Genomic DNA, 24,714 nt, shown 5'->3' with positions numbered 1-24,714 from the left:
CATTTGAAGCAGTTCGGGTTTTTTTTTTGTCGTAGTTTTTTGAGTGACAAGGACACATCAGTATTAATATCTGTATGATCAATAACAGCGAGAAACTCCTTACAGTATCTTTAATAAATGTATTTATAAGAGTTAACCGTTTATGTAGACTAATAGTCCCTCTATAGTCCAGTGGTTTCCCAGTGTTTTTTTTCTTTAAGTACCTCCTAACAAGTGCAAATCAGTTTTGTACAGTGCTGTACTAAAACTGTCTGATTTATGAAATATTTTTTTATAAACAGTTGCTGAAGATGTGCTGGGTTCATGCTACTGTTGCCAGATTTTTTGTGCAGATAAAATACAATGCCTTGGGTGGCGGCAACTTGTGAACATGAATCCCACTCAGCACATTTTTCCAAACACTGGAGGAATTTTGCTGGTTCTTGTTTTGCCCTCTTCAGCGCATGTCCCTCCATGTTTTCAGCAACATTGCTGCTACTCTTCAAGCACAAAGCTGTTATTTGTGTTATCTAGGTTTGAGGGAGACTCTTATTTTTTGGAGGGATACAATGAAATTGAATATCCTGCTGGATGTAATGATATTCAGTTTATGAAGTTAAACTTATATTTGATTTAAACATTGATGGAATATATAGTGTTAAAGGAATTATGCTTGGTCTCTGGTTTTCTAAACATACATTCTTGAATTTCGTGTGGTCCTCCAGCTAACTTGCCCTTTCAGAAGCTCATAGGATAATTAGAAGGGTAATGATATGGTTGTAAAAAGAGATGGATATACAGTCTTGTTTTCTTTCTTTTCTTATTTTAGATTTTTGTGCCTTGGAAACATTCAAATTAGTTTGAATTAAATGTTAAAATGTTAAAACCATGTTTTGTACACAATCACCCCAGTTCAATATTCTTTATGTAGTAATGGGCCAAAAAATGTTTAGAGTAGAACTTTAAGTTCTAATAATAAATAAAGCTAATAATAATAATAATAATAATAATAATAATAATAATAATAATAATAATAATAATAATTATTATTATTATTATTATTATTATTATTATTATTATTATTATTATTATTATTATTATTATTGTTATTTTTATTATTATTATTATTATTATTGTTGTTGTTTTTATTATTATTATTGTTGTTGTTGTTGTTGTTATTATTATTATTATTACCATTATTTTTATTGTTATAAGATAATAATAATATTTTTATCTTATCATAATAATAAAGCCAAAAATGTTTAAACATACTTTTAATTAGGTTTTGATTTTAGGTTTATAAATCTAGTAAACAGATTGAAACTATCACTGTCCAACATATGTGCTTTTTAAAGAAAGATTGTATTTGGCCCTAAACTTCCTTTTTCTCAAGTACTGTACTGACATGGGTGAATCTGGCAGTTTTTAAAACACAGCTTGCATCCACGCTGGCTGTTTTTGCTGCATTTGTTCCGTGATGTTAACTAACCCGCTTCAGGCTGGCAGCGCTGCCGCCCACATAGCAAACATGTTGACGTTAGTGCCATCCTCAAGTCTATTTATTGTACACCTTTGATATTTAAAGTATATCTTCAACCTCCGCACACTGACACACTTTGCACACACTGTCAGATATATTCGGAAATGCAAAGCAGATGTGGAGATGCTGATACTGTACATACTCCAGGTTATTCAGAGGCAAAGATAAAAATATAGGGATGTCTGAGCTGCAGGAGTTTATATCTGCTTAATGCATGTAGGTCGTAAAAGTGATTCACTTTTTTTCAGAAGAGTAAAAACACAGAAACAAGGTTTGCGCTAAACATGGGTAATTTTATTTAGCTAGTGAGTCACCTAGAGGAGAAAACTGCCACTTCTTTCTAATTGATGTCCTGCTGTTTTGGGGAAATCCCAGTCAAGCCAAGCAGAAAGTAGAAGGTGATGTGTGGAGGGTTCTCCCAAAAGTGCTAAAAGTTGTTGAGGACAGAAAAGTCAGATTGAGCCTGAGGTACAGCAGAGTACATCAACACCAGAGCAGCAGGTTTCTCCTCAGACAAATGCACTTCAGAATGACAGAATCACAAGAAAGAAACAAACAAAAAAATAAAGGAGCACTGGCCAGTGATTGCCAGCCTGCTGCATAATTGTAATCTTTTGGTACACAGAAACAGATGCAGAAAGAAGGGAACAGGTAGAGGGAAGGATTCGTCCTATGATTGGCATGATTGTGGCTGTTTCCCAATTATTTCATCCCACCTGTCAATCATCCAAACCTCTGTCTGAGGAGGATCAGACAGCGGAATACAGATTCAAGTAGAAGATTAATTCATATATATCATCTTTAATTCTCTTCATGAAGATCGCCACTATCCCAAACATTTGAGGCATTAAAAAAAATTACAAATAAGCCTTGTGAAATCTCCTGACTACTCAGGGTTAGTCAGTTAGTTGTTCACAAACAAAACCAAAGAAGAAGAACACAGTTAGAGAGTTAAGGGTAATGGTAGAGGCTGTTTTAGGAGGGCTGAAAGTGCTTTAGAGACAGTTTTCAAAGTGGGTTACGTTCTTTTTCTCGTGAGACAGGAACACAGGGTTTGATGCACCAGTCAACGGATACAGATGAGTCCACCTATGGTCATGTTCAAGTGTTCAGATACATTGTCGTCTTCTGCGGAAAGATTGTGAGAGCCTTTCCTCCCCGTGGTTAGGCAAACGTTTTGTTTTTAAGGTCCTACGTCATTAGTGTTGCAGTTCTAGCAGAGAGCTTGCTTGAAGGTTACTGTTTATTTCTATTGCGCTCCTGGCAAGAGACAAAAACAGAGAGATCATCAGTCAATGGCACTCAGAGGCAGAGCAACAAAGCACAAACAGTAAAACAACAACATAATCACAGGGACGGGTTAAAAAACAGCAGAAAAATATAAGTCTGCTGGTACTTTTAAAGTGCTGTAAACACTGAAATCTTATCAAGTGTTTTTGTCTTGTTTCAAGTAAAAAAATGTCTTGTTATACTTGATTCGAGCCACATTCACCTGACCAGCCCAAAAAACATATTTTTTAAAGTTATTTATGAATAACTTGAAAGAAGCCTGAATTGCTTGTAACTAGTAAATAAAAATCTGCCAATGGAACAAGAAAAATTTGCTTGAAACTAAAGTCATATCGTAAAACAATTAACTTTTCCATTGGCAGACCTTTTTTTTTACTTGTTTCAAGCAATTCAGACCTCATTTTTGTCTCTAAATAACTTGAAACAAGACATTTTTCTGGGCTGGTCACATGAATGTGGCTCAAATTTAAGTCTAGAATAGGCATTTTCTACTGAAAATAAGACAGACACACTTAACAAGATTTCCGTTTTTCCCGACATGTTGGATAAAGATGAGTTCAAAGTCCATGAGAAAATTGAGAAAAAGTCAGTGTTAAGGGAGATGTTATAAATTAATCTGTCTTTGTTTTGTCTTTTTTTGAAAACATTGATGTGCTGGAAGAAATGCAGGAGCGTTTTGAAATCAGTCACAACTCAAAGACTGGTAATGAGTTTCCTGCATCAGTCAGTCACTCTGTGATCAATGATTTTAATCAACCTCCCATTTAAACTGCACAAGACATATGATTGCTTTTTGAAAATGTATTCAAGATACCAGGGTTTCTCAAAACAGAGCAGAGAGTAAAATAAACACTGAGCCACTTTTCAAAGACTCTTTGAAAACTTGGAATACTTTTGTTTCTCTAACGTCATGTTTTGCTTCATATTTATCACCATAATGTACAGTTTGACCACTTTTCCTGACCTAGTTTCTGAGACTAGGATATTGAGGTTAAATCACAGTAAAGTACAAGCGATGACTTGGATTTCATTTAAGAAACCGTAATCCTAAATAATCTCTAAAAACAATGCAGGGGGTTCTGATACTAAAAGGAAAAAGATACCACTAAAAAGCCATCTTTGAAAAAAATCATAATTGTAAAAGGTATGTTTGTGTGAGTACACGTGTACAATTAGAGGTTGCACTTATTTCTCTGTATCCTTTTTAATGTCTCTTCAAATGTTTGTATCACACAGAAAAATAAAAATAATCTAAAATCTGACTCATTTTTCTGTCAAATTAAGGTTCATGAAGCCTCCATTGTTCATAAAGTAGGGTAAAGAGCGTGGAGTAAAAACTAGTTCAGTAGGCCTCCAGTGGTGCTAAACATAAAGTTCAGTCATGTTTGTACAGACACCACTACACTGAGCTTGTTGTAACACCGGTCTTGGGGATAAACACATGACTACAGACAAACACACACTCACAAGACAAAACATGAGCAATCTTAACACACCTTACATATCTAACACTCAAGGGTGTTTTTTTCAAACGGAGACACACTGCAGTAGCTGTCAGAAGGTTTGATGAGGTTTTACAAATCTTAAAGGTGGAATGGTGTCTCTTTTTCATGTTGCTCTCTGTAAAAAGGTGGGAAAAGGTGGGAAAGATCCATCCCTCCTTTATTTGCAGAGGAACAGTTCAATGTGGGTTATACCTCAGGAAACTTGGCAGTGAGATTGTTTTTAATCATTTCATTAAAAATTCAACCTGCCATCTGATAATGAGAGGAGGATGTAATTGAAAGCCTTGTACAATATGAGGTAAAAATGCTCAGATTCCACCTTGGTTGATTTAATGCCTAATTCTAAGATAGTAAAACCGTTCTTAGTGCCAAATATGGATAAATTAGCCACATCTCTTTTACAGCCGTAGCGATTTCAGCAGCCTCGTGTCTAATACAACTCTCCCTGAGCTTCTTCATCACTCCAGAGGGAGGTGAAGCTAACTTCTTAGTATTACTTGCCTAATTGATTTAATTTAAACCACGAAAACACATTTAGACCCTAGATTCTCCTTTAAAAAAAACTCTCTAGGAGTGCTTCAGAGCAGGTAGCTATGCTGGTTTGACACCTCTCAAAGTTGGGGAAGGACAGGCCAAACAATAGAGAACAATTAACCTTGTCAGGCAGAGGAGGGCGAGGCCTCAGCCGGGCCGATCCTGTCATGTAGGAGGTCAGGGCTACAAAAGCAGCGCAGCGCAACGCCTGCACAGCGCAGGATGAAACAGGCTTTCTACTGACAGGTTGTTTTCAGAAGCCTGAAAACATTGACTTGAAATATTTATGAGAAAGTAACCCAGCGCATATTAACAAGGTCAGCAGTGTGGAGTCAATACAGCATCAATGGAGCAGCAGCAGCAGTAGGGAGTGGGAGAAAAGAAGGGAGCGGGTCGGGGGGATTGCTAAACGCTAATACATTAGCATACTAGTGAATCTAAGAATGGATGCAGCAGAATGAGAGCAATGATAACATGTTATTCTCTGCTGTGCTGCTGCTTTTATCACAGGTAGAATCCCACTGAGCTTTTACAACCTAGACAAACATTAGTGGTGCACCGCTGTTATTACTAGTGCAAAACATTTCAGCTTCCTCTCTGTGGGCACAGGCTAACACTGTGTTTGTTTTCCCACACTACACACAGATTCACGAATTTTTGCATTTTTTCACGTGCTTTGCTGGGAAACATTTTTTGCTTTAAAAACATCTGAGGCAAACTACCAACTCTGAGGCACACTGCAGCCAGTTTGCAGGCCCAAGGCTTATGTTGTTAAAGACTAATAAAGCATGAAGAGCCTGTGGAGAGCAGAGAGGCTCGGCGTTCAAAGGGAGATCAGAGCCTACATCTGCCTTTGTCTGAGGGAGAGGAATGCCAGGAATGCAGGCTATTTCAGGAAACCTCTATGCATCTAACTCCACTCGGGCAGATCAGGTTTGCAATCTCAGCAGCACAAGATGGCTGATGAGGAATCACAGCTTCCTCAACCTGCGTATGAGTAATGCAGAAGCATGTCAGTCTGCTGACAGGCCTCTGGGAACTTCCATTTACGCCAGAGTGTTCATTCAGCCAAAGGAAGTTACAACCTCTGTGTGAGAGCAGGTGGAACCAGATCAGCTGATTATAGTCTGGCAACACGTAGCAATGACTCAGTGAAAGTTAGCCTCCAGTTGGATTAAAAGGTAACTACAGTGAACTCTCCCTGGCATACAAACAAGTTGTTTACACAAGAAGGGTTCTGTATACATGAGTCTGTCTCACCTTCCTCAGAGCCTCCTCCTCTTCCTGACGTTTCTCATAATGTGCAAAGTCATCAAAGATTGAGGTGGTATGCTTGTAAGTGGCAATTATTTTAAGCACTTGTTTGGCCTTCTCCAGAGGCACTTCCTGAGTGTCCCTGGAGTTGGTCACTGGCTTGTTGTCATTGTTCTCCAGCCGAATGTGTCGCAGCTGGTTGTTGGGCACGTCTTTGATGAAGACCCACTTCACCTCAAATTTGCCCTTCCACTTGTCCTGAGACCAGACGCCTGCATAGGCATTGTAGTCCACGGGTGAGCGCATCTCGGCCACGCCACAGAAGTGCCCACTGCCGTTGACGCTGAACAACAGGTACAGGGGCCCCTTGTTGCCCAGCGAGCGGTAAGCGCCATCCAGACGCTTGTTGCCGTGTTCTGTGCTGCACCAGATAGAGTACTTGATGGAGCGGTGGATGTCGTCCTCCGAATAGCTCTTGATGATGAAAACACGTCCATTTTTCAAGTTCCAGTCAAAGTCTTTGGGGTTGTAGTTGTTGAGGGCGCGCAGTTTCTCCAGTACGGGGTGCACTTCTCCAGAACATGGGGAGGCACTCAGTGAGACCCCTCCACCCAGACCAAAGCCCTCACCTCGGTTCCTGGGGGCCACCCAGCGGTTAGGGGGTGGACCAGGCTGCTGGGGTTGATGCTGATGGAGCTGCTGAGGGGGACCAGGCTGAGAGGTAAGGTGCAGGTGTGGGGGGCCAGGGGGAAGAGGATGGGGGTGTTGTGGGGACTGGAGGGACTGGAGCTGGAAGGGCTGGTGTTGGTGTTGATGTTGGTGTTGATGTTGGTGTTGGGGCTGATGGGACAGAGGGTTCTGGAGTAATGGCTGGTGCTGAGCCATGAGCTGCTGCTGCACAAGAGGCTGCGGGGGCATCATAGTCTGAGCTAACGGGGGCTTGTTGAGAGAGCCCTTATCGTCCCAAGTACCAATGTTCATATTGTGCTTTATGGGGGGTGGAGGAATAGCAGCACCTCCTCCCATCCCCATGTTGGCTTTGGGTTTAACCTTAGGCTGCAGCTTGGCTGGCTTCTTGGCGATGGCCGCCCAGGAGGCAGGTTTAGGGGCAGATGAGCTAACAGACGGGGGGAGGCTATTGGCCGCCATGCTGCTCATACCTACTGTGCCACCTAAGGGTGAGCCCACAGTTTTGGTGACAGCTGCCACCATGTCCGTACCGAGTTTTAACCCTGTCATACCCTGTTCAATGCTGTTCAACACTGGAACTTTACTGAGCTGGGTGTCGCTTCCAAACCCTGCCTGTCCATCAGTGATGGCCCTCCCCAGTGAGCTGGGGGCGTACCCATAGCTGTTACTGTAGACCGAGCTCTGCGTGGACTGACCCTGAGAGACACTTGTACCCCAGGTGGAAAAGTCTGCATTGCCAGGGAAAAAGTTGAAACCATGTTGGCCCAGAAAGGGAGGGGTGTTCCCCAGTGCACCAGGCTGGCTAAACACACCATCAGGGATGAAGTGTGGCTCGCCATTGCTCATCTGTCCATAGGTAGTTAGGTAGGGCATAGGGGGGTCTCCTGCTGTAGACCAAGCAGCTTCTCCAAGAGAGTAAGGGAAACCAATGGATGGAGCATAGTAGCTTGGCATGTAAGGGTCAGACATTGGTGGATAGCTGTTATTCTGTAAAGTAAGGAGACAATCACTTAATGTACAGTACAAAAGACCGGCTGTTTCATTTTTGAGCACAGACATAAATAACTCAACATTACAACAACACCAAGACAAGCTAAAATAATAAGATTATCATAGATTAAGATAAGAAGATTATTTCTAAACTCAGCTTGAGTTATACCATCTCACATACTGAATCAAATTATAGGATAACATTGTCTTTTCTTTTCACAAGAAACTGGAGTGACTGCATTCATTTCTGTAATGACCGACTGTATTCATTTGTTTAATGACTGACGCCTAGTAACTAGTTTGTCCATAACATAAACCTGCTACCTAAATGTTGTCCATGAGTCCTTGTTGACACCTGGTCACACTTGAGAGACCATGTTGTGGTTTGCTGTGTGACCTTACCTGATTTGTCTGGCCGCTTAGGTAAGGCTCAAAATCATCATCATTCACACCATCTTTTTGATGCATTGATCCGTTTTGCACTAGGGATGAAAAAAAGGAGATCAGGTCATGACTCATAATATCTGTCCTGCTCTCGTAATGGAAACAAAAACACTAAAGCTTTTATTGTACACAAAGATCTACTTTAAATATGGAGCTAAATGTTGTGTAACAGTGCCAGACACCAAATGAGGGAACGAAAAAGCTGCATTCTAGCTCACTTATACTGGCATTTATGTGGAAGCCTAATGCAGGCACAAAACCAAACATTTGATTTACTCAGTTTATCCAAAGAAAAGAAAATAATGCCAACTTTTTCTCAGTATTTCAACTATCACCAAAACATCATCATTTATATCCCCACTGCACACAAAAAATAGATAGGCCTAGCTTAACCCATAAAGTTGGGCAATAATTGCATTGTATATCAAGTGTTTTGTCTTAAATCTATTACTGCTGTTTGCATCAAGTACACCGAGTACACAATGTGCGTACTAGCACAGTACGCACATTTTAATAAGGTAGTGCTGTCTCAAATCTGGAATGGATATTTGCATGTTAAGACTGTTCACAGGTGTTCTTCTGCAATTCATGAATTTCTATGCAGACAAGATGGCAACTGTTGAGGTTGAGAAGTGTCCTGTATTCTACACTTAACTTTGTGACCGTTTTGACTCTGTCAGTAGTCAAAGTGCAGTTTTTCATACTGTCTGTGTGAACACATACATACATTCAAAATGTTAAGTGTAAAACCAGAGGTATGTGATTTGCACAACAACAATCTTCTGACCAGTTTCAGTGACCAGTTAGTTGTTTTGTTTTCAGATTTCTGAGGAAAATATGCCCTATTGTCTCAGGAATATGAGAAATATTTATCTATTGATAACCTGCTTTGTTTTCACAAAGACAACTAGGTAAAGATCAAAAGGAAATGACTGAAAACTGAGGTATAAAACGGAATATATTACAGGGATGGCTGAATGAATGTCTACTTAGGGCTTCCGTACATTTAAGCTAATTTGAAACCAAAACAGCTGGCACTAGCATACTGATTAGCCATTTGGAGAAATGAGGACTCGAGCCTTGTGGAGATCACTTACCTTTATTTCCTTGTCCTTTAGGTCTCTGAAAAAAATGGACAGCACAGGAAAAGGAGATGAGACCGTTGTCAGCTCACGACAGGAAATACAACCATACACGCACGCATACACACAGAAGACAGTATCTTACACTAAAAAATATATAACAGTCGATGGTGTTAACCTCAAGCGGAAACCCTGCGCCCTGATGTTCACATTTACAGGTTGTCAAAGGCTCTGACATCCAGCAGTAAACGCTGCCGCATTGGCAACCGGCTAAAGCTACAGTCGGCCTACATTAAAGCTAATAGCTATCATATATCAAAGACTTTTTAGCCTGTTTGATCCGAGATGACAAACCAGATCAAACTGTTGTCGGTAAAGTTTCATATCACTGCAATAGCACCTTTGAGCTGTCAGCATACGAACCTGATCGACTGTGGTCGCAGACATCCTCCAGGAACCGAAACTGATCGCTGTTAGTGAAGACTGTCCACGGCTTCCCCCTGCCTCTCTCTCTCTCCTCCCTCTCTCTCTGCACTCCGGTGCTTTCCTGGCTTGTCTCTCGGGTTGTCCAATCACTCTGTAGCGGGTACAAGGCGGCGTTTTCCTCCCCTGCTCAGACCTGACGTCGATCCGGTTCTTCTTCTGGTTGTTATTAACGTCGACTTTGTGCCTGCAGTGAAGGCGTCAGTTAATGTTTCGGATCCTGCCACAGGCTCGGTGTTCAACAGTCAATCTGAAAGTGACTAGTGTCTTACTGGAATATCCCTCACCATATTCCACAATGGCGGACAGGCTTTTTACTCCCGCTTCAGTTCCGTTCTGCTGCTCCGTGACCTTCCGCTTGTGACGCTCTGAGTCATGTTACAAACTGACACTTCACTTCACAGTCACCAACACACAAGTTACCAGATACTTTATTAATAATCACGGTTAATGGTTATTTTAGCTTGCTCTAACGGCATGTCAACAACCTGTTCAGTCTAATTTATGAAATAACTGTCACCACTGCATGGGGTAGCTTTTTTATTATTAATTACTACAACCCCTGTAGTGGCATGGTGATGCAGGGATAATAATGTGATAAACTGGCTGTCTCAAAATCCACATTAAAATCGCTGATGATAGGGCTTTTAAGTGAAAGCCCCTAGACTTTGGAACAAGACCTGTGTTTACAGAAGGCTTTTAGGCTCTTTTGATTGGTTTATTTATTATACCTTTTTTACTGCAGACTTTTAATTACTTCATTACTTCTTTTGATAAGTGCTATATAAATAAAGTACTGTTTTATTATTATTATTATTATTAGTAGTAGTAGTAGTAGTAGTAGTAGTAGTAGTAGTAGTAGTAGTACTTGTTGTAGTAGTCGTAGTAGTAGTAAGAAAAGAAATGAAGAAAATCCAAACATATTTAAAAGTATTGTTACTCTCTTCCTTCTCTTTTGTTTTTGTTTTAGTTCTTTATTTATGTTTGTTTGTTTTTTATGTTTATTTTTGTTCGTTTACTTTCTTGCTGGTACCTATGATTCTCTGTATTTCAAATGAGATTATTTACACTAAATAAACAAATTAATGGTAAAATCAAGTTTCAAAAAAGTCCTGCCTGTAAGAAATGATAATGGTTTTCAAATACATTTTAATTTCATCAATAATATGTCATGATTTACACATATTAGTCTTTATGAAATGTACAAACATTGACAAAGTTTGTTGTCAATGTGCTATCCATTTCCTTAACAGTTTTTTTTTCTGAAAATAGGCCATCTTTTCCAAAATGGTTCCAAAATGTATTTTTGCACTTTGTTTTTATATTAAAACCATGTGCAAAAATGCCTAAGTATATACTTCAGCACCGAGCTATACTGCGTTTGTACTATTATGATTGTGAACTACAACTGCTCCATGAGGGAACGAGAGTTACTAGTACTATTCTCGCGATAGTTCCGCAGTGGGTCGCGGAGCAGTATGGCAGCCGTCGCGCTGAGGTCTTGCCGCAGAGGACTTTCACAGATTTTAAGCAATGGAGGGATCGCAGCTTTGTCTTTAAGGCGCCTTGAAGGTTTGTCTGAGTCTCTGCTTTTGAACGATTAATAACGGCATGTCTAAGTGTCTTACAAGGGCAATTAAACGCCGAGGAGGGGGTGTGGCTCACAGATTGCGTCGTCTTACACATTTTAGGGCAGTAAATGTTGCGACATTTGCGCCTGTCTTGTGCGTTTTGCGCCGTTTGTGTCAATTCTGGTTATGTGAAAGGTGATCCAAAATTAAACAGACTTATTCTGAAGTGTATCTCCTCATTACTTTTCTCGACGTTTAATCGACATTTCACAATTCCATGTGCTTCCTCATGTGCAGTTTTTGGGACTTGCGCCAGGAGAAGTCTTAACCTTTAAAACGGGATGTTATTGTTTTCAGACGAGCTTATGTAACCTGTGACCTACGTTAAATTTTGTCTTTTTTTAATATGGTCTTCACATTGGTTATACTTTGCACCCTGACAACCAGGAGACAGGAGACACAAGTCCACAGTTCAGTATGCTTCACGACCAGACCTCCCAAAGCTGGCCTACAGAAGAGTGAAGGGGAAGAGTCCAGGAGTGGTCTTCCTCCCAGGATATGGCTCCAACATGAATGGGCAGAAAGCTGAGTCATTGGAGGAGTTCTGCAGGTCACTAGGACACTCATACCTTAGGTAAGTCGCCCAAAAGCATCTCTAAAGAGGGATGAATGTTAAGAGCATACCAATACCATGCACACAACTTGATGCCTACTGTGTGAATAGAGCTATAAAAGATGAGCTCAAGAAGGTAAACCTCATACATCCATCCTAGATCCCCATGGATTTTATCATCTGAGACTGTTGACCAAGCAGTAGTGTATGAACCAGGCATTGCTATCTTGTTTTGTTTCTAAAACGTGTTGTGCCAGCAGAGCACAGTCACAAAAACAAATATACTTAAGCATATTTGCTTTCTGAGATTAGATTTGGCCTGCCATATTGCATTGGAAGAAAGGATTTCTTCTCTGAGATCAATTCGTGTTTTATAAGTTTAAAAAAATTGGTTACATTTAACAAAGAACTCTTAGTGATGTACAGTAAAGGACCAAATAAGAGCTACAATGGCAGTCATTTAGAAAGAAAAAACATTTTCTCTTTACATCTTTACATCATTGACATTTTATCGGAATTGTATTAATATTTTTGAGTACTTGCTCTGACTATTCAAATCTTGTTTAGTGTGCCAAAGCAAGTTGGATATAGAAATCACTTGTTTTTGCTACTGAACACTTAGCAATTCAAATTCTTATTCACTGAAAATCATAACTTTTTTGCAAAAACCTCAAAAAAGAAAGCAGAATGGTCCCTGGCCTCTGATGCTGTTGTTTTGCCCTCTGATAACGATTGTCATGGTCTGTTTTTTCAGGTTTGACTACACAGGACATGGGGCCTCAGAGGGAGTGCTAGCAGAAGGAACCATCGGTACCTGGAAAAAAGATGTCCTTTTTGTGTTGGATGAGTTAGCAGAGGGGCCACAGGTAAATATTTCTCAGAGCTTTGACCCTTAGCCGTGCCTCACATGGATGTAATTGATAAAACTCCAAAAATATGCTTCAAAGTGATGGGCATATATAGTTTGGTTTTTACTCAGGGTGTCCGCGGGGTCTTAAAAAGTATTAAAAGTTGATAAATCAATTTTGGGAAAATTAAGGGCCTTAAAAAGTATTGAAAAGTCTTAATTGTGGTTTTATGAGGTATTAAGTTTCATAGGTATTCAAGCTTTGACCCCAAAAATATCCATGAATATTTATTTTCCTCCTTGCAACTGTCCCCTGACAGTTGCAAGGGGACAGTTCTAAAATAGAATAGAATTGAAAAGAATAGATAGATCCCAAACTGGAAAATTGTTGCGTGAACAGCAGAAATCAATGGAGTCAGTAGACAATACAATTAAAAAATAAAAAAATAAAAAAAATACATAAAGACTCTAGTTACAATAAAATACAACAATAAGGATTGTGAGCGGTATAAACACCAGCTATAAATTGACGTCATTTCTAGTTTCATAAAGAGAAATTAAATACAACATTAAAGCAAATCACACAATCTCCAGCACATGTCTTAAATTTTATAAATGATTAAATAATTTCTTATTTTCTTCAGCAAGTTGGCCTTGAATAACTGCTGTGTCTTGATGTGGGAGTGTTGACAAACATGCCTTTAGTTTCATTTGTTCTTTCAAGCTTTATTCCTCCTTAGCTTACATCATTTCTGTAAAAATATAAACTACAACTTTTAAAAAGTGGATGCCAACAACAACTGAAAGTTGCGATAAAATCTTAAAACTTTTTTAAAGGTTTTTGAAAAAGTCTTTAAAAGGTATTGAAATCAGCCTCAGGATTTTAGCATATACCCTGTTACACCGATATGGAGCACAGCACTTATTTATGTTAATCGAAAAAAATGTCACATGCTCTCAGTAACACTGTTCTTGGTTTTAATGTTAAACATGTTAGGAAAGGAGGCACCTCAGAATGATTGAACACATTTCAACACATTGATGTTTATGTTACAGCCAAATTAATGCTCCATTTAGCAGTAAAAGGGTAAGTTTATATGAAACAGTTAAAAATCAATTAGTATGCTTATTTAGATGTTGTTTGTTGTAAACATCTGGGCTTTACATGCAGCGTTAAAAGGTTGTCACCAAAATGAAACAAGATTGCGTCTTTTGACTTGCTTCCTTGACATTCTAGAAACATTATTTAATTATCTTGTTCTCTTCAAACAGTTCAAACTCAAAGCAACAAGTGCCACAGGCTCTCTCTATTTATATTATTTCTTTTCACATGAGCTTTAAGATAAAATAGAAAAAAGAGATAAATAGGTCCAAAACCAACATCTTCCAAATGTCCTTGATTTGCCACCCCACTGTACAAAAGGAATCTGTTAGCAGGTGTCCTCAAACTTTTGGGCGTTAAGTCTAATATAAGACTACTTTGCAAGTTATAATTCCCAAACTCTCACACAAATTTCACTTACTCAATCCTGCCAAGGTTGTGGCACAAAAACAGAACAGTCAAAATAACACCAGGGCCAGGTAACTCAAGGTAGGTACACACTTTCAAAGGCCTGTGGTCTTTGTCTTTCTGTCACAGGAACAAGGCTTTTTTATAGCCACTGTAGCTTCTTCTGAATGTATATTTATATTCCATTTGATGCATGAGTTGCTAATAAATTAATTTCTTTACATTGCTAGTTCCCAGAAAGTACAGTTGTCTTGGTTGTATGAAGCAAAATGTTACAAAGTGCTTTTATTTTCATCTTCTGGAGTTTTACCCTCTGCCAACATGAGCTTAAACAAAAAACATTTGGATTTAAAAAAAACAGCATGGACCTAAAGTGAGTCTGTTCATTGATCTGTTGGTACTTTTTTTATCACAAGAAAACTCCTTTGCAACAATAGAATGGCCTTATAATCACCATGAAGTGAGTGCTTCGAAGTTGCCTTGTGATTTAAAGAGTGCCTGTCATTTATCTTTGGATATCATTTAGTGTTCTGGGAAGAGGGTTCTCTCACTTTGTTATTAATTATTCACAGTGTGTTATGTAATGGCGTAATCAGATGATATAGTCTATGCGAATGTGCACACATGAGTCCAAACAACCAAGAACTATCATGTGACACTTTGTAATTTAACCTCAGGCAGACACATCATAAAGTCTTGAAGTTAATCTTAAGGCTTTTGTAAAAACTACTCAGTGATGATCATTAAAACTGATGTACATCTTGGTGTATAGTTTCCCTTCATGTAAAAAACAAGAACTGTTTACTTTTCACTTGTTCAGACCTCCATTCATCCATCTCTCCATGTAACAGCTGTGTAATTTGAAGGTTGAATCGTGGTTGGCTTAAGAATATTTCCAATTTCACACAATTCAAACATACTCTACACATAGATAATGGTGTTATAAAAAAACACTTATTATGATTAATATGACAAACCAGAAAGTTTTTAAAAGGAAATGTCATTGAATGTATGTATTAAGGTTAGCTTTTAAAGACATGTGTCCTTTAAATACCAGTACAAAAACAACGTCATATATAGTAAGTGTTAACAACAAAAAAGACTTACTTAAGAAGCAATACAACAAGTTTAACACAGAAAATGCATCAATAGGAAAGGAATACATTTATTTGACAAATTTTCATGTCTGGCATTAATTGTATCTTCCGCCATCTGTCCAGAAGAGGGCACTGTGTTACCACATTTGTTATATTGAGTGTTTGAGTGCAGTGAATGTACTGCAGTCACCTAGTTTAATGGAGTGTTGTGATAAGAATGTTGACAGCCGCTTTGTGGTGTTTTTTCAGATACTTGTAGGTTCCAGTATAGGTGGTTGGCTCATGCTGCTGGCAGCTATTGCAAGACCAGAGAAGACTGCAGCACTTGTTGGCATCTCCACTGCTGCTGACCACATTGTCACATCATTTAACACTCTTCCTATTGAGGTAGGAGCATGTTTCTGTTATTTCATCAGATATTGTGTTTGTTTTGGTTTTAATATCTGTCTGACATTGATTTTTCTGTGTTTAACTGTGAAGGCACGCAAAGAGTGGGAGGAGAAAGGAGAGTGGACAGTGCCTACCAAACACTCAGAGGAAGGTTTTTACAAGTTTAGCATGGACTTTCTGAAGGAGGCAGAAAATCACTGTGTGCTCCAGAGTCCCATCCCCATCACATGCCCTGTTCGACTCATTCACGGGCTCAAGGATGAAGACGTCCCCTGGCACATCTCCATGCAGGTCGCAGAACGCGTCCTGAGTCCAGATGTGGACGTCATCCTCCGGCGACACGGCCAGCATCGCATGTCAGAAAAGGACGACATCAAACTCATGGTGTACACTATTGATGATCTCATAGACAAGCTGACCACTTTGGTCTGAGTGCAGGGTGGGGGAGTGAGCTTGAGAGGTTGCTGAGATACAGAGACAAGGACTTTGTTTACTTAGAAGTCAACCCTCAAGAAATTTACCAAACAACGGCATGCGTCTCTGCCAAATACCACCTTCTGTCCACCTCGGTTCTCCCCCTCTCTGTCTTTCATCTGTCATTTCTACATGGCGTTGCAGCGCAAACTACATTAAGGGGAGCTCTCCTGTTAGATGGTCCCTCTTATCTTCAGGTTGCATTTGTACATGTTCCAGGTTATCATACAGAGTGTTATGTCGGCCTGCGTTAGGTCTGCTGCTGTGTTCTTATTGTTTGACTGTTCCCCCTCCCTCTTTACTTAGAAGCATAGTTTTCCTGTGCCTTTTTTAATCACTTTCCAACTGTTTTGGCCAATAAAACCTCTGCACATGAGAGTGCAGGTCTCAGTCTGTTACCACAACAAACACAACATAATCATTTTATTCATGTAGAAGTAAATCCAATTGTAGGCAGCTGAAAGCTGTGTTACATGATGTTATGTACTTTTAATTTTTTCTGTTTTCTAAAGTGAGCTGGTTACTTAACAGCTAAAAATGACAATATTAAATTTGGCCATTCCAATTATTGAATCATAGCAAAACACTAAACAAAAATAACATTTCACATTTTAATTGAGCATTTGTTCTATTTTTGAGTAAAAATGATAAAGGTTATAGATTTCATACATGAAGGGATTGTTTATGTTTAGCAGGACATTCTGTTACATGACTCCTCATTCCTTTTGGCCTTTAGCCATCGAGGGTTCAGTAGAATGGAGCCACTGGACTGTTGATTATTAACATGTAATTGGCCACTAGCTGTACTCTGCTCAATGGGGCACAACCAACCACTTAACTCTGTTGGATCCACTTAACTGCAGCACTGACCTTTAACTTATGGTTGAGTTATGTAGGCATTGATTTGTTGTGTCAAAACTAAAATGAAAAACAATTCATGGGAGAACACAGGATGACAGTCTAATGTCAGCAGGACACACAGTATTAACAGACATTACAAATAGGTTTGTTTACAAGAGCTAATTTGTGTATAGTTTGTACAAAAAGTAAGTTTGTGGAACAAATGATGTATTAGTAATTCTACATTTTGTTTTTGCTGTTTTTCAGCATAACCAAGGCATTTTTTTTTATCTTTTTATACTCAGCCTCATGTACTAAAAAAACCCTCTTAATTCAGTAAGTGAAGAGAAATGGCTCCTATTACTGGAGCCAAGACACAGAAGAAAAAAAAAACAAAATACCTCATAAACTACCTTGTGTAAGAGCCAGGAAGGTAATGAAAGAGAACGAGGATGGAAACTGGTTGCAACAAAGGCAGGCAAGCTACTAAATACTCGCTATTTATTGGAGGTTAGAAGGGTTTTTTTAAGGCACACAGAGGGTCAATGTCCAGCAGAATTCGATCCCTCTGGTATCATCATGTGATTTAGTTGAGGTTCTCCCCTTGCTGCAAAGCTGAGCATGCACTACACTGACCACTGTCCGAAAGCGGTGTCACGTCGCATTCTGTGTTGTAGAGTCTCTAGGGACCCCTCCTGGAAGAGCTGGCATATAAAACGAGTGACTCGCCCCTCCCGGTCAAACTGGACCCAGCCTGCGCCCCATGCGCCTGTGCTGCGCTTCATGGATGCTTCAGCACTTCAGCATCCTCAGCCCTGCCCAGCTCAGCGGAACTGAAGCACGGTGACACGGACGGATCGGACTCTCCTTTTCGGTAAGTTCAGCTCTCATGGCATAAAACTGCTGTAAACACAGGACAAGGAGCGCGTAATGTTTATACGATTGATGCAGTGTCGCAGCTTTGTGCGTTAGTAGCTTGATAGCTGTGCCCAGTTGCCTCTGGGACAGTTTTTATTCTTTACCAAGCTGCAGAATGTAAACCAAAACCATGTAGTTCAAATAATAGTGGAACGTGAACTGCAGGAAATGCGCCGAACAAGAGATTTTTAGGTATCACTAACCTTTTTTTATGCGGCACATGAGACTGACGTAATCCTATCAAACAGGCTAAATATAGAACTGCCAGCGTGAATGACTTTCGAGGAGGAAAACTTTTTGATAAAGCATTTGTTGTTTTTGTGCCCAAAGTGAGCTTTCTGGAGGTCATACTTTGACCATCCTCTCTCGCAGCGCATCACTGCACACGGCGTGCCGGAAACGGGCGTGATTGTTGCCATAGCAATAAGAGGGCTGGCCTTTCCCCGTGTGGGACAGCAGCCAAGGACCACACCCTTTACTGCTCCAGCATCCCGGGCTGTGCATGTGTGGAGGGCGACAGGTGCTCCTGAGAGAGAGGCTGAAACCTGGCATTGTGACTTACCTTTTTTTTTATCATGCAAATGATAAATAAATGGAAAGTTAAGGAGTTAAGGTGAAATATTGAAATATAGGGGTGTGGGTAGCCACAACACAAAGAAATCACTAAACAAACAAAAGCTATATTATTGGATCATAGGCCTAAATATTTGCAGCTTGTTGCTGATTTATTCCCTTAAATAAGCCATTTTTTTGCTACAGGGCTTTACTGAAGTATTCCTGGATGAGCCATGGCAAACAGAGGGCCTAGCTACGGACTGAGCCGAGAGGTCCAAGAGAAGATTGAACAGAAGTACGACCCAGACCTGGAGCAACGCCTGGTGGACTGGATGGTTGCACAGTGTGGAGGAAACATAGAAAGGCCACAGGCCGGCCGACAGAACTTCCAAAAATGGCTGATGGATGGGACAGTGAGTAGCTGCTGGACCTGCACCTAAAATAGAAATTATTGTTTAATTATTTACACAAAAACAGAGCAGCTCTGGCAGATTTAAGAGCCAGGTGTATTTGGAAAAGTGTAGTGAAGAGGTTTTCTGTTTTATTTAAAAATACCATTCACAAAATGTTTTGATCCCTGCCCTACAAATCTGTATTTTTCCCCTTTAGTCAGTTTGATGGCATGGATGGAGAAAGCTTTATTACCAACCAAGTATTAATGCACCCTGCATTGTACTGCAAAGTCTTCTTACATGACGCTGCAGCTTGCTCTAATGATGTGCATATTATTCTGGGAAATCCATCAGAGACCAGGCAGCATTGCAATTAGTAAGCAGTGCAATAGAACTAAATGCAATGCTGCAGATGATTTATATGATATTGAGGAATGGCTGTGTAGAGGAATCACTGGCAGAAGGGAAGGATTAAGAAAGTCAGAGAAGAGAAAGCTGCTTAAAAAAATGACTGCTTTTCAGTATGTGAAAAAAGAGCACCCTGAGGTGACACAGCTGTCCTTTTGGTTTGTTCAATGTGCCCATTCTGATAAAGCTTCATATGTCTGACCTTTTTTGTCCCAGATCCTCTGCAGGCTCATCAACAGCCTTTATCCAAGAGGGAAAGAGCCAATCAAGAAGATTCTTGAGACGCACATGGCCTTCAAACAAATGGAGAAAATCTCTCAGTTTCTGCAGGCAGCCGAAGCTTACGGAGTCACAACCACTGACATATTTCAAACTGTGGACCTCTGGGAAGGTGATCCATCTTTGTCCATTACTAACCCTGAAGAACTGTTATGAATTTATTCACAGTAGTTAGAGCAGTTATACATAATATGACAAGGTGTTTCATTATTTTTGCCATAGGAAAGGACATGGCAGCTGTACAAAGAACTCTTATGGCTCTTGGCAGTTTGGCTGTCACGAAGGACGATGGTCATTACAGAGGAGACCGTGACTGGTTTCACAGGTAAAGAAAAGGTTCTATGGCCCAGTCCCAATCTCTAAACATTCAGATTAATTGATTTCAAGCACCTTCTGAAGAAGTATTTAAGCGCTTTGGGATTCACAGTTAAAGGAAAAAAAGAAAAGAAATATAAACAAAGCAAGAATAGATGAGACAGGAAAAAAAGCATAAGAAAAACTTTTGTTTGTGACCTCATATGGCTACCCTCCACTGTGGTTATTTATAGCAAGTTAGTAAAGGTATTTATGTTTCCCAAAGGAGGATTAAAGTTAACGAATTTTCTGACTTTTTTTACAGTTAGATTAATATATGTACACAAACACAAGACTCAAAGATTATTTAAAACTCACCTTGCAACATGTGATGTCATAATAATGTGTCCAGTTCCTTATCTACCATTACACACTAATGCAGATCTGATATCATTCAGATCCATGAGGTTTTAGTGTTTAGGATGCATAAGGGTAGAGATTGGGCCTGTTTGAAATATCCCATAATGCTTCGTGATTGTCTGTTTATAATTGTTGTACAATATTTTTAGGAAAGCGCAGGGGAACCGTCGGGAATTCAGCGAAGAGCAGCTCCGTCAGGGTCAGAGTCTGATCGGCCTGCAGATGGGCAGCAACCGCGGGGCTTCTCAAGCTGGTATGACAGGCTATGGTATGCACCGTCAGATCATGTAAACCACTCCCCCTAACCTCCCCCCTGCTTCTAGCCATTATTTTCTACTAATACAACAGAAGTTGTGACCTTTCTAGCACCTGCCATGTTAACCTCAATTTCCCTGGAACTGCTGCTTTCCCAAACGGAGGTATCGTTCTTTAAAAATGATGTCAAACTCTGTAGATCTTCTTAAAGCTGTCCTCTTGCTCCTCCCATCCCTTCTGGTATATGCTGTTCCCTCCCTTGCTATGTTTCCATGTGCAGATGGTTATGTAATGTGGGTCATTCAACATCAATTTAGTCTTCATCTAGAGAATTTAAGATGAAATCTCTGTTCAAAACAAGTCTTCAGTGTTCAACAGAATCTGATAAAAACTGTTACAGCATGTTTGAATTATTTATTTGTATATAGGTAAAGATTTAGTTCGTTTTACCATGAGTCATTGTTTCAGGATGGTGTGTTAGAGTGTAATTATTTAGCCTTAAATAAACCTAATGGAACTCAGTGACAGACGATGTCTCTGCTATCTTGTCTGTAGACTTGTTGCAGTATCCTCTGTAACCAAATCAACCTCACGTTGTGCCTGGTTATGGGACTACAGAGACTGGGTCCTGATTTATTGTCTGCAAATTCTAAATGGGTTTCATTCATTCTGAGCCATGCCTTTGTTATTTGTTTGTTAGATTACATCTTTGTGTCCTAGCAAACACATGTGCAGTAGCCAACATGTCTGACAGTGACGTTTCCATTTCTGGTGCCAGGGTCAGACATTGCTTGAATGTGCACTTTTATGTATTGTCATGTTTATATTTTTGAACATATTTATATCTGGAGGCTTGTGAGAAAAATTATGGAAAAAATAAAGTGTGTGAACATAAATTTGTGTCAGTCTTTTTAGCACAAGCTGGGTGTCTGGATAAGAGGGACGTATATGAGTGTATGCTGTGTGCTCAGAGGGTTTTTTTCTTATCTCAGTTTTATGTTCCAGCTCCTCCCTAGCACCCATCCCCGCCGTCTCTCCCCACTGTACACAATCTAATAAAAGGGGCAGCAGCACAACATAATGATTACATCAAGCACTCTACTAGGGAGGCCATATGTGTGCAGGAAAACGTGCTTGAGTAAGATATAAACCCTCAGCTGCTACGGTGTTGCTTTTGAATACCTGATTGTAATTTTATGGAAGGTTTAGCAAAAACATTTTAACCATAGTGCCTGAAAATATTTCTAAAACATTATTCTGCTGAGTTTACTAGGAGTAGCTGTGGCTTTACATTTTATCTGAACAGATTTTTTGCCAGCCGGTATAAATCCAGCAAACAAATGTTCACTCTTAACATGCACTTAAATCAGTCGAGCATGCAGAGAACATCAGAGAGACACTTTCATTAAGATAACAAGAGCTTTTGTTCAGGGTGTTTCTGGGTTGGGCTTTGCACCACAAAAGGTCACATTTTAATGTCAGTGATCAACTTTATAGCAAAGATTGTTTGTGACTGTTGACATTTAAAGAGCATACATGCCTGACTTTTAACTTGCGAGCATTCAATGGCTTAACAGATCCAGTTACATTAAAACGCTGTCTCTTAAATCTTAAACAATAACAAGGCTCACATTATTCAGAAGCAACTGGTCATAGTGCCATCTTTTTATAGTTCTGTTAAAACATTAAATATGAAAATCTTCTGTGAAGATGTAAACTGAAGGAGTACATCATTTGTTTAGCAGCTCATAAGAAACTATGCAGCTTGAGCATGTCTGGCCTGCACACACAGCTTATTATTACCCACAAGCAGACTGGAGAGGCATGTTAAGGGGCACAGGTGATGTATAACTTACCAACGGCTCAATAAGTAAACCTAAAACCTGGTTGGACCAATGAAAAGGCTCCAAGAACTGAGGTCACTTTTGTCCAAAGTTCTGGTCCAGTTAAACTTTTCTTTGGTTGGAGTCTTGGTTTCATAGTTTCTTGTGTGTCTTCCTTTTAAAAGACAGCTCAGAAGTTTGGTTTCTGCTTTGTTCCAGAGTGGTTGAGAAGCAAAATTATGCAGGTGTGATATTGAGTTTGAAGGACAGGTGCATCAGGCACAATGCTGCAGATGAGGTTTAGAGTTTCTCTCGTGCTCCTTTTGTTGATGGCCAGGTGTGTTGCACAGGAAGTAGCACAAAATAAAGGCTGTGTTTGTGGATACCCTGGAATACCAGGGGACCCTGGACACAACGGTGCACCTGGAAGAGACGGCAGGGATGGACTCAGAGGGGAAAAGGGTGATCAAGGTGAGTCTAGATGACATGGCTCCTCCTCAAGAACTTGACATGTACATTTCCCTGTAGGTCTTGAACCTCAGTCTGGCAATTCATGGTAACAGTTTTTTATCACACACAGGTGAAATTGGTCCTGTTGGACGACCTGGCCTTGACGGTCTCAGAGGAGACAAAGGAGAGCGTGGTATGTTTAGTCCGTCTAAGCTGATAGATTTGTAACCTGTGCAAAGACTACACTCTAAACACTGTAAAGATAGTGTTAATACACACATTATTTGTTGAATTAATGTATATTTCATGGGTTTTTGGGCTTTCCAGTTTATATTTGTGCACACTTAACATAAATGGATTATGTATGCTTGTCATTTATAGGTGAGGTTGGCCCAGCAGGGCTCAAAGGGAAAAGAGGAGATAATGGAGAAAGGGGTCCTCCTGGGAAAATGGGGCCTCAAGGTGTCCAAGGGCCAGTAGGCTTAAAAGGAACTAAGGGAGAGCTTGGGCTGCCTGGACCCCAAGGGCGTCAAGGGGATTTGGGGCCTCTTGGACCAGAGGGTCCCAAGGGAGAGATTGGCCTCCGAGGTGACAGAGGTATTCAGGGACCATTAGGACCTCCGGGCAGGCCAGGGCCTAAAGGGGAAATCGGTGTCCCAGGTCATAAAGGGAACATTGGTTATCGTGGTGAGAGGGGATCTCGAGGGGAGAGAGGTGATAAGGGTGAGAAGGGAGATACTTTGGTTATCTCTAAAAGTGCCTTCTCTGTAGGACTCACAGCATTTTCTAAACTCCCAGCAGCTAACGCACCCATCCGGTTTGACAAGATTATCTACAATCAGCAGAATCACTACGATCCACAAACCGGCAGATTCACATGCTCTGCAGCAGGAACCTACTTCTTCACCTACCACATTACTGTCTTCTCCAGAAACGTAAAGGTGGCTCTAGTTAAGAATGGTGCAAAAATCATCCACACTACGGACACATACCAGAGCAGTGAGGATCAGGCAGCAGGGGGTGCTGTGCTTCACCTGGATGTTGGGGACAAGGTGTGGCTGCAGGTGGCAGGGGCAGAGCTGTTCAATGGACTCTTCGCTGATGAAGATGATGACACCACCTTCTCTGGCTTCATACTGTTTGGAGATTAATTTAGCCACCGATGTTCTTTTTTTTTTTTTTCAAAAAGTCCTTGACATCAGCAGTGAGCACAACTACTGTAGGCCTCTTGGAATATAATACAGAAAGGCCTCAGCTCTACTTGAATATACGCTTCTATAGGCTGCCTTGATTTGAGAAAACCTCATACCATTTAATCCACAGCTTCTATTTGACTGGTACATGGTAATTATTTGAAAGGTTGACTGACTTACAATACAATATGACTTACAATATGAAGATTCAATACCAAGCATAAAAGAAATAAAAAACCCATCTCTACTTACAACAAAAACAAGTGCTTTAGTTATAATAATCTAGGGATGCCTAAAAAGGACACACACTGAATTTCCCTGTCAAGAGCCTGGCTTATTTTCCTTGTTCAGTCAAGATGACAGAACTTGTTTTCACATTTTAATTAAGCGATTTGTCTTGTGATCTCAAGATAACAATGCTTGTTTTGCTTGTGATATAATTATCTGTAAATCTGAAAAACAAAACAATGCTGGGAGCTGTAACAGTCAAAACCACAACATGCCATGCTAGTATTTCCCTGTCTTTTGAGTTCTGTGCTTTGCAGCTGTAGTTAAGTCCGGATCTTGCGATAAAACAGAACTGCATAACCGAAT

The 24,714-nt window shown here is 40.1% G+C and overlaps 4 protein-coding genes across 6 annotated transcripts; 3 read left to right on the top strand and 1 right to left on the bottom strand.

Moving 5' to 3' along the window:
* Positions 1-1,800: 1,800 nt before the first annotated feature.
* Positions 1,801-10,182, bottom strand: ythdf3 (YTH N6-methyladenosine RNA binding protein F3). Of its 2 annotated transcripts, XM_074693572.1 has the most exons (6): positions 10,079-10,182; positions 9,732-9,978; positions 9,324-9,348; positions 8,185-8,264; positions 6,109-7,779; positions 1,801-2,779 (listed from the first exon to the last, which is right to left on the bottom strand). In XM_074693572.1, the coding sequence occupies exons 2-6, from the start codon at positions 9,753-9,755 to the stop codon at positions 2,756-2,758; spliced, it is 1,824 nt and encodes a 607-aa protein (XP_074549673.1). In that variant the 5' UTR covers positions 9,756-9,978; positions 10,079-10,182; the 3' UTR covers positions 1,801-2,755. The 2 variants fall into 2 exon arrangements, with proteins under 2 accessions (XP_074549673.1, XP_074549672.1); XM_074693571.1 differs by having other exon boundaries at positions 9,732-10,182.
* Positions 10,183-11,222: 1,040 nt separating this feature from the next.
* Positions 11,223-16,731, top strand: abhd10b (abhydrolase domain containing 10, depalmitoylase b). Its single transcript, XM_074693704.1, has 5 exons — positions 11,223-11,363; positions 11,810-11,996; positions 12,730-12,841; positions 15,679-15,816; positions 15,910-16,731. Exons 1-5 carry the CDS (start codon positions 11,270-11,272, stop codon positions 16,249-16,251), a joined length of 873 nt encoding a protein of 290 aa, XP_074549805.1. The 5' UTR covers positions 11,223-11,269; the 3' UTR covers positions 16,252-16,731.
* A 781-nt stretch (positions 16,732-17,512) lies between these two features.
* tagln3b (transgelin 3b) lies at positions 17,513-21,550 on the top strand. Of its 2 annotated transcripts, XM_074693706.1 has the most exons (6): positions 17,513-18,007; positions 18,424-18,571; positions 18,811-19,019; positions 19,623-19,797; positions 19,908-20,010; positions 20,549-21,550. In XM_074693706.1, the coding sequence occupies exons 3-6, from the start codon at positions 18,840-18,842 to the stop codon at positions 20,688-20,690; spliced, it is 600 nt and encodes a 199-aa protein (XP_074549807.1). In that variant the 5' UTR covers positions 17,513-18,007; positions 18,424-18,571; positions 18,811-18,839; the 3' UTR covers positions 20,691-21,550. The 2 variants fall into 2 exon arrangements, with proteins under 2 accessions (XP_074549807.1, XP_074549806.1); XM_074693705.1 differs by lacking the exon at positions 18,424-18,571 and having other exon boundaries at positions 17,672-18,007.
* Positions 21,551-22,761: 1,211 nt separating this feature from the next.
* On the top strand, positions 22,762-24,078 carry c1qtnf9 (C1q and TNF related 9). Its single transcript, XM_074693772.1, has 3 exons — positions 22,762-22,948; positions 23,058-23,120; positions 23,309-24,078. The coding sequence occupies exons 1-3, from the start codon at positions 22,762-22,764 to the stop codon at positions 24,076-24,078; spliced, it is 1,020 nt and encodes a 339-aa protein (XP_074549873.1).
* Positions 24,079-24,714: the final 636 nt, after the last annotated feature.

The sequence above is a fragment of the Halichoeres trimaculatus genome, unplaced genomic scaffold (genome assembly GCF_033239565.1).
Source record: "Halichoeres trimaculatus isolate MK-OKI-2021-1 unplaced genomic scaffold, fHalTri1.1 fHalTri1_scaffold_18, whole genome shotgun sequence".
Lineage (NCBI taxonomy): Eukaryota > Metazoa > Chordata > Actinopteri > Labriformes > Labridae > Halichoeres > Halichoeres trimaculatus.
This window is presented reverse-complemented; position numbering and strand designations above follow the sequence as displayed.